This window comes from Aphidius gifuensis, linkage group LG1 (genome assembly GCF_014905175.1).
Source record: "Aphidius gifuensis isolate YNYX2018 linkage group LG1, ASM1490517v1, whole genome shotgun sequence".
Lineage (NCBI taxonomy): Eukaryota > Metazoa > Arthropoda > Insecta > Hymenoptera > Braconidae > Aphidius > Aphidius gifuensis.
The window spans coordinates 28,250,706-28,260,228 of record NC_057788.1 but is presented as its reverse complement, the minus strand read 5'-3'; the positions used below and the strand labels follow the sequence as shown (position 1 = coordinate 28,260,228).

The following is a 9,523-nucleotide window of genomic DNA, read 5'->3' as shown; positions in this document are numbered from 1 at the left end:
ATGGATTATACCTTGAATTTTTTATTTTATTCGTGGATGCATAATTTTTATATTCAACAAATTTTATAAATCATGTAGAAGACATGTAAATCCACCGAATACTTTGTGATTCGTAGAAAAAAAAAAAAACGTCCAAGTAAACTGAATAAAAATCAGTTCATGTCTTTTTCAAAATAGCCAGTAATATATGTAAATTTTTTTTGGTATAATATTGAATTTTTTTTTATTTAAGTTAACAAGATTAAAGTAACATTAAGGTATGCATTTATAGCTGAATTAAATGTCTTATCAGAATGCAATGTAGGTGTGCATTTATAGATATAGGTAAGTGAGAAGTGTATGGTGTTGAGAGGAGTCTGGTGTCTTCTACCTGATAGTAGATAGGAGGAGGATTATGCTAGTATACAACAACGACATCGTATTGTGTGAGAACACTATCATCATAGGCTTATAGCTTACACAATACTCTGATTCATGTTGTGCATATTTCATATGGATTTTGAGATTCACCTAAATTGTTTAAGATAAGAAATTTTGTGCTCTTTTTATTTGTATACAATAACGTATATATGATAATTACTTTGTGTTTATTCGTACTGAAAAAAAAAATTTAAGACTCATTCCAATTTATTAGAAACATAGGAGAGGTATTTCATAATGGCGCTGAAATTAGCGTCTAAGTTAGCGTCTAGAAATTTAGGTACAGGAAACATAGGAGTTTTCTTAGGCCCGGCCCTTAACTTTTACAATCAATTATTATTAATAGCTATCTTCGTAATTTTTTTTTTATTCAATTTACTGGGATCTAAGCTAGTTTTGAAAAAAAAAATGGGAATTTTTGAAATGGTCAAAAGGGGGTAGGGGGTGAATTTTAACTATTTTTAATTTTTTTATCTATGGTGGAGTTGAGCCATCCTCGTAATTTTTTTTTATTAAATTGTCTAAGAACTAAGCTAGTTTAGGAAAAAAAATTATAATTTTTGAAATGGTCAAAAGGGGGTAGGGGGTGGATTTTAACTATTTTTAATTTTTTTAACTATGATAGAGTTGAGCTATCCTCGTAAATTATTTTTTAATATATTGTTTAGGATGTAAGCTAGTTTAGGAAAAAAAATTATAATTTTTGAAATAGTCAAAAGAGGGTAGGGGGTGGATTTTAACTATTTTTAATTTTTTTAACTATGATAGGGTTGAGCCACCCTCGTAATTTTTTTTCCTAAACTAGCTTACATCCTAAACAATTGAATAAAAAAAAAATAACGAGGATGGCTCAATCCCATCATAGACAAAAAAAATAAAAACCCTCAAAATCCACCCCCTACCCCCTTTTGACCATTTCAAAAATTATAATTTCTTTTTCTAAATTAGCTTAGATCCTAAACAATTCAATGAAAAAAAAATTACGAGGATGGCTCAACTCTATCATAGTTAAAAAAATTATTTATGAATCATCCCTGGATCTGGAGATTCGAGACGCTAATTTCAGCGCCATAAAAATTTGACTATGTTTTTTTTTTAATATAAAAGACAAGTTCGTATTAGGAACATAGCATCGACGAAGAGGTTCTATGATTATTTATAAACATATAGATATTTAGTAAGAACAGTAAAACAAGGGTAGATTTTAGATTGTACCATTGGGATATCAGTCGACTTAGATGGCAGTATCAAGGGACAACTGATTCAATAAAGTAGATAACATAGAGCACATATAGGTGACTAGAAGACAGCTTGACTGGCTTGGAAAGCATCCAAGCGATTTAGAGGTGAAACTTCCAGTTAATGCCTTGTTTGGAGCCTCGGTGAATATACCAACACAATCAAAATTACCCGTGTCATATCGTTTCTATGTGAACGTGACAGATTTGTGCATCGTTTATACACAAATATAGATATATGTATATAACTAACTCATTATTTTACTATGATGGTAGTTACAATTCCATTATAAATCAATCTCAGAGTTATGGATATGCTAAATATTCAACTGTTTGTTAAATCATAATTGTACATGCATAGTTAAGTCGGATGGCTTAATATTGACACTGATAATATAATATAATTTAATGAACATTTAAATTACATTATTGTTATATTTTTTTTTATAGATTAATTTATTTTTTTAGTGTAATTCTTTATGTATTATTCTATGTAGACTGAATGTTACATATTTATTAAAGAATAAAAAATAAAATGTATTGTAGTTTTATTTGAAAGAAATATAAAAATACTTTTGGTGTATTTTTGGTTTTTAAATCTTAAAAAAACGATAGTCAAAGTTATCCTCGTTCATTTAACAAAAAGAAAAAAAATATATTTTGCAAGAAATGTTTTGAGCCATCGTTGTTATGCAAAAGAGTCATTCAAGTTTGGAAGCTTGGTTATGGAGTAAAAGCTTCATCGGATACCTTGCAATTCTTTTCATTATTCATCCTTCTTTAATTTTTTTTTTTTAGTATTTTTTTTTATTCTTTCCTTTTTTTTATTTATCGTACAATTGACTGCTTGAATCGAAACACTTTTAAATTTACAAACGATGTTCTTAAAATGTAAAAATAAATTTTTCTAAAATTATCAATTAATTTAAAATTAATTCTAAATAATTATATTGAAAATAAATCTTGAAATATTATTTTTAAAGCTAAAAAATATATTAGATATTTTTAATAGATAAATGATAAAATTTCTGCACGTTTTTTGAGTAAAAAGTTTGCATCATTTGTATGCATATAATATATGCGCAACCAATTTCAGTGGTGCAGATAAAATTTTCTATACTTGGGCTACATTGGGTGAGGGTATATGTCAACGAATGGTTTTGCAATGCTTGGAATGTTTAATACCGACGACAAAGTACCGAGGAATTGCTCCGTTAGCCGCGAAATAAATCTTGAACGACATTATTGTTTTTCACTAGCGTCATCACACAACAACAATACTAAATACATATGAAGAACAAAAAAAAATAAAAGATAAATGAAGAAAAATAATAATAATTTATTGAAATTTTAAAATAGCAAAAAGTTAAATTTTGTTTTGAATAATAATAAAGTAAAAAATAAGATATTTTTTTTTTAAATAATGGTAATCGAGGCTTTACTTTAAAACTGGGTAAACACGTGGCTGATACCCAAGAAAATTATTTGCGTTACAAGATACTTTTGTAACACGGTCGATAATACTAAAAGTATACTTTGACTTGGAGTTAAGTCCTCCAACAATGAACTTTCCAACAAAATCATGTTTATCCTGTTTTTTTTTTTGATCGGTACCGTTAAAGTATTCTGGAAACTTGTTAAAGCAACCATCATGCATACCTCCTGGTTTTTTTGGAAAAGGCACGTAAAGTCTTTTTGCACCAATCGTCGTGAATTTTTTATTGGACTGATCAACATAAGTTGGTCCTGTTTGCACTTGCACATATGGATTCAAAGAAAAGTAATCTGGTCCTCTGATTGACGTTAAAAATTTACCTTTTTTTTCTTTATTAATTGACAAAGAAATTGATGAAAAAAATACTTGAATTATTTATTGTTTTTAACAAACAAAAAATAAAAATAAATAGCTTTTATTGAATTAAATAATAAACCATAAATTGTGTATACCTTTTTTTTGAATTTTAGATTGATCAACATAAGGCTCAGGAATATATTTTGGATATGGATTTAAAGTAATATCAACATACCCTGGACCACCAAGTGGACTAGGCTTTGTTTTAAAATTAGGCAGCTTTTTTTTATCCCTATCATTTTTATCATCTTTTATTGCTGGACTGAAATATGATACTGGCTTGCCAAAACATCCAAACCAATCATCAGGAGTTGAGTGTAATTTTGTCGGTGATGTTGGTACAATCCACCGGCCATCTGATTTTTTCTTATAAATTGAATCACTCGTTGAGTTTGAAATTATATTATGATAAATTTAATTTTTAAATATAAACCTTTGTTTTATCATTTTGCTGATGGTGTAAATACTCTCCTTCAAACAAACGCTTATATTTTTTATCAAAATAATCATTTGGCTGACCAGCGATAAACTGTTTTCCCTTGTTTCTATAAAAATTTGTTACACTTTTATATTCACCAAAACCACCAACCGTATCATCAAAATAACCTTTAAATTTAACACACAATAAACATACAAAATAAACATAAATTTACTTGAAATATTTAAATGTTTATTGTATAAATAAAACATAAATAAATACATCATAAAAATTATCATACCAACTCTATCAAGATCTCGTTTGCCAAAATGTCTGCCCACTTCGTTGACCTCAGTTTTGTTGATCATATTAAACCGTAAATTTTTTTTTATTAAAAAAAAAACAATATTATTAAATAAATATTATTATAAATTAACCTATTTATTAACGCTAATACTACGACATTTCTTTCACGTATTTTTTTCCGATATTCCATTGTTTAACATAAATAAAAAAAAAAAACAAAGTAAAAATAAACTTGTCTATGTTCATCAATCAATAATAATAATAATTTAAAAAATAGACAAGAAAAAGAAATTTCCATTTCAAAAAAAAAAAAAAATAAAAAACATACTCCCTTATTATTTCTGATTCATGAGTAGATATTATTTTTATTTTATATATATCAGAGCTTTTTTTATGAGCATGTTATTTATAGTCACTAACATGAATGTACCTTTGATTTTGTCGTAAAAATTAAATTGTAGATATCAATGATAAATATTTCTCCATATAAAATTGAAATCATATTTTTTTATTGAAAATAAAAATTTAATTATCATGCATTTGTGTTGTGATAAATTCAATACTTAAAAAAAAATCATTTAAAAAAATTTTAAAGAAAAAAAAATGATAATAATGAGATATGATGAAAAAAATATATTAAGATTCAGTTCGTTTATTAGTAATAATAACGTATATTTTAACGATCTTTTTTTTCAGTGCTATAATACAAAAGTAATGTGACAATAACTAAACTTTCAATTGCCAGTATTCTCGTTAAGATAAGGTGTACATTGGATCGTTGTCGATGAAGGGTGATTGTGGTGTGAAGCAGATGTGGTTCAAGTAAAAGCTCCACCTTAATACTAACCCAAATATATATACGAATGTATACAGAAATATAAAAATAAAAAAAAAAAAAAAAATACATATAAAGGGTCGATCTGGAGGAGAGAAATTCACTGGATGTATATAATAGTGTAAAGTAGAAAAACGTTGATATAGCTAGATGTATAAAGAGGGTACCAAACAGCCACTGATACGATGCTGATCGATTAAGATTAAACGCCAAGTTGCCAACTTTAAAAGACGTTGAAAATTCTTTTTAAAATTGGATAATAAAAAATAAAAAAAAATTAAATCACAAAAACATTAAATGAATTTATAAATACAATATAAAAAACAAAGTTTTTCATTTATAAAAAAAAATAGTAACATTATAATGAAAAAATTATTTTAATAATAATTGTTGATTAAAAAAAATATAGGTGAGTTTTATCGATAGCATCTGTGTACATACAGAATGGAGACAGTGGCAGAAGGCACGCGTACCGGGACCAATCGAAACAACCACAACCAGAATTATCTATGCTGTGGTTTGCGTTGTGGTTTCATGTCCATTAATTCGTTGTTGGCCTAGGGGGGTTTAAATAATTAATCCCGTGGCTCTCATGTCGATTAATCCCCTCCATCTACAATTGAACCTATTTTCTGTCGGTTTACATCTGTGTGCCAACCTTACATTTGTATATACATTTCATCTTGATAATTATGTATTTATTTAAAATCTCCAATCCCCAAGCTTTTGATAATTAACAATGAACACTATAATTATTAACAAGATTATCTACACAAAAATCAATTGCTAATAAATCAAAATTAATTGTTCAATTCAGTTTGTATAATTTTATAAATAAAACATCAATAATTTATCACTAATCAATTATCAAAAATTCTTTTAAATAATATAAATTTAAAAAATATATAAATCAAGTTTTAATTAGCTGTTAATATGACTGGATGGTGTGATGGCAATCAACAAAAGTATTCTCAATCAAACAAGCACAGTGTCGTGGCTAATTGAGTTTTGCATCTCTCAGACAACTTGAATATTTTACATCCCATTGTCTGTCTTTAGCAGAAAGACCTATATTTTTTTTCACTATCATTAGTCATTATAAAATTACTAATTAGTCAATTTTTATTAATAATAATTTCAGTATGACATATTAAATAATAAATGAGAAAAAAAAAAATAAAGGAATGACTAATGAGTTTTGTTGATAGCAAAAGCTTTGTTTATTTATTGCCAAGATGGAATGATGTCAATGACAATGTTTGAAATTTGGCGATTCACAAAATTGTCAGCAGTGACCAGAGTTTGATGAAGTAATGGACATTTCATGTTGACGTGTTGACTCACGTGGATGACATAAACACAGACTCTAATGGTACACAAAATACGCATGAATAAACTATATTCATCGTCTCTTGATACTGAATTTATCTCATGTATATACGTATTTGAATAATCATGCTTCACTTGATAAACACGTACATTTTTTAAGTGTATTTTTTTACTTTTATTCGATATATATTTTTTTTTTTTTTTACTTCATGTAATTTGGTATTTTTTAAAAATATAATCTAATAAAATTCATGTGTATTTCTGCATGTGTTGATGTTCGATACTTTGATATATGTTGAATCTTCTGGTTCATGTGAAACAGCAATCAAAAACCTTGAAAGATAATATTTTATTCATGCAACAAGCAACCCTTTTTTTTTTTTTCTTTGGATATCTGTCAAATTATTCACAGCAGTTCATTTTTTTCTGCAAAAATACAGTAATTTTATTTATCAAGTATCACGCAATTGTTGACCTATTTAAATATGATTAAGTGTTTTTAATATGACATAAATAAATATCATAAATCAATGGAAAAAAAAAATTTTAATAAGTAACAAGTAATTCAAAGCTTTCAAGATCATTTTATCATTTTTTAAATATTTTTTTTTTTTTGTTACAAAGAGTGAACAACAATTGTCGACATTAAAACATATTCACAATTTATTTACTTTTTTTTTCTTATTATTTTATATATTTTTTTTTTGATTTTTCAAATGTCTTAAAATTAAATATTCTTATTGTTTTTTATTTTTTACTTTTACGTATAGCAACCTTTTTTATTATTGTATAACAATAATTTTATAATTATTATTCATTATTAGAACCATCATATTGTGATTAAATATGTATCAAATTAATAATACCAATTTGGCAATATTAATTAGTATATTTACGTATAAATTTATCACTCATGTAATTTACAAAACTAGGTTCATTTTATATTTATTTAATAAGTCTTTGAGATAAGTTAACTACGTACATTCAATAATATTGTTTGTATTCTGTGAGAGCAACAAATAAACCTTATTTTACAAAATAATTTAAAACTTGTCTTTACCAGAATAATATTTCTAAAACATCTCTCCCTTGGTGACATCAATGAAATTAACCAACATGGTGAAACATTTATTCAACTTGCAACATTTTATCTTACATATTTTTTTTTTTTTAATTTTTATATTGTCAGTGAACATAGTCTCATACTGAGTTTTACTTAATTATTATTATTTTATTATTTTATTTTTTTCTTACGTTACAATAATAAAGAAAAATTAAACTTCATAATTTTTTAATTTCAATTTCACGAAAGGAATTATTTTCTTTCCAAGTATATATATTTTTATTCTGAAAAATATAAAATTAATTTTGTATGCTCTCACAGAATATTCTAATGAGACTCATTAAACAATCACATCATGTACTTGAAAGTTTTTTTTATTTTTTAATTTTTTGCATGTTTAAATTAATACCATTCATTCAGATTTTCAATTATTAATATCCAAGATGATGAAATATTTAGAATATTTTTTAAAAATATGATCAAATTAAAAGTTATATCATTCGCAAATGTAGGTCATATGATGTATATTAGTTTACTCGAATAAATCGTTTAAACATTCTTTCAGTTAACTTTCAAGTTGAAACTATTTTAAATATTTATATTTTTTTTTTTCGTTATATGAATTTTTCATTGTTTCATGGATTTTTTTTCATTGTATATCACATTCTGTTGGGTTTTTTATTACCGTACACACGAATGCAATAGTATATATGACTAAATTCTGACATTCCAGGTAAATTTTTTATATTTTGTTGTTGTTGTCGTCGTCGTTTTTTTTAATGTGAGCATAATTTTATTCTTAAAAATATTTCCATTGTCAGATAAATACATACTTTATTCTTAACAAATATTTTCATCAAGCTATATGATGATTTTTTTTTTTAAATCCATTGTCAAATGATGCTATTATATTATAACAATTTAATAAACTTTCAAATGAAAATGTGAGATTGAATTGAATCAACATTATTTCTTGATTGAATTTCAAAAGTTTTAATATCTTTTTCTCACATGTTAACTTGAATGAATATTAGAAATTCATCTTCATTTTCCATTAGTTTTAGGTTTATGAAGAATCATCATCAATTTATTTAACTCTTCAAACTAATAGTTATTGAATATTTGACTTTACAACACCCATACTCAAATGTACATTTTAAAATTAGTTTTATTTATTTAAAAAATTATATACACGTTTAATTATTTAGCATAGAAATCTTTGATCTTGGTTTTTTTTTTTTTTGATTGATGTTGTATACTTTTAATTGTCATTTTTGGATTTATTATGGATTTAAAAAAATCAATGATACAATGACAAAAAAGTATGATATGTTGAGTTTGAATTTCATATTCAAAAACTCAGCTAATTTTATTGGCTTTTATTTACGCGTTTTAAAACCATTTGATTATTATATGATGAATATTTTTTATAGAGTATGAAGTAAATTATTTTTTAAATTATAAAAAAAATGAAATGAAAAAAATATAAAAAAGAAATTGACTTTACTGACTTTTGTACATTAATAAGATTGAAGCTTTATTTATTTTTTTTTTTTGTATTGTCGTGCTGATGATATTTTCTGTCTTTATTCGTATATTCATTTTCACAACTATTCTTTTGAAAATTAACGAGCATCTTATCTTGATGAACGTCAAGTTACTTGATCATTTAACTGACTTGCTATTTATAAAATATTCCAATTTCCAAACGAGTTTTCTCTCGATAAATAATGTATTTTAAGCTTTGGACATTCAAACAATTGTCATTCAAAGCTATTCATTAATTTTACACTCCTGTAAATTCATGTATGAAAGCAACTGAAGTTGTAAAGATACAATGGGTATCCAGAGAATAATCCAAAACAAAAAAAAAACAAAAAATATTCCCCAGAGTAAATCCAATGGTTTGCTCTATTTTCCAACATATTTTTTTCTACTTTTAAAAATACAAAACTTTTTCTCTTTCAATTTTATATTTTTAGATTATTAATAAACGAAACTATATTTTTTTTATTTTTTTTACGTAACTAAATCACTCGTCTAAAAATTTAATTCCTTGTTA

General features: G+C 25.2%; 1 protein-coding gene across 1 annotated transcript; it reads right to left on the bottom strand.

The window, feature by feature from the left end:
* Positions 1-3,095: 3,095 nt before the first annotated feature.
* Positions 3,096-4,377, bottom strand: LOC122860062 (UPF0602 protein C4orf47 homolog). The gene is made up of 4 exons (XM_044163718.1): positions 4,230-4,377; positions 3,944-4,116; positions 3,606-3,876; positions 3,096-3,482 (listed from the first exon to the last, which is right to left on the bottom strand). The coding sequence occupies exons 1-4, from the start codon at positions 4,294-4,296 to the stop codon at positions 3,097-3,099; spliced, it is 897 nt and encodes a 298-aa protein (XP_044019653.1). The 5' UTR covers positions 4,297-4,377; the 3' UTR covers position 3,096.
* Between the last annotated feature and the right edge of the window lie 5,146 nt (positions 4,378-9,523).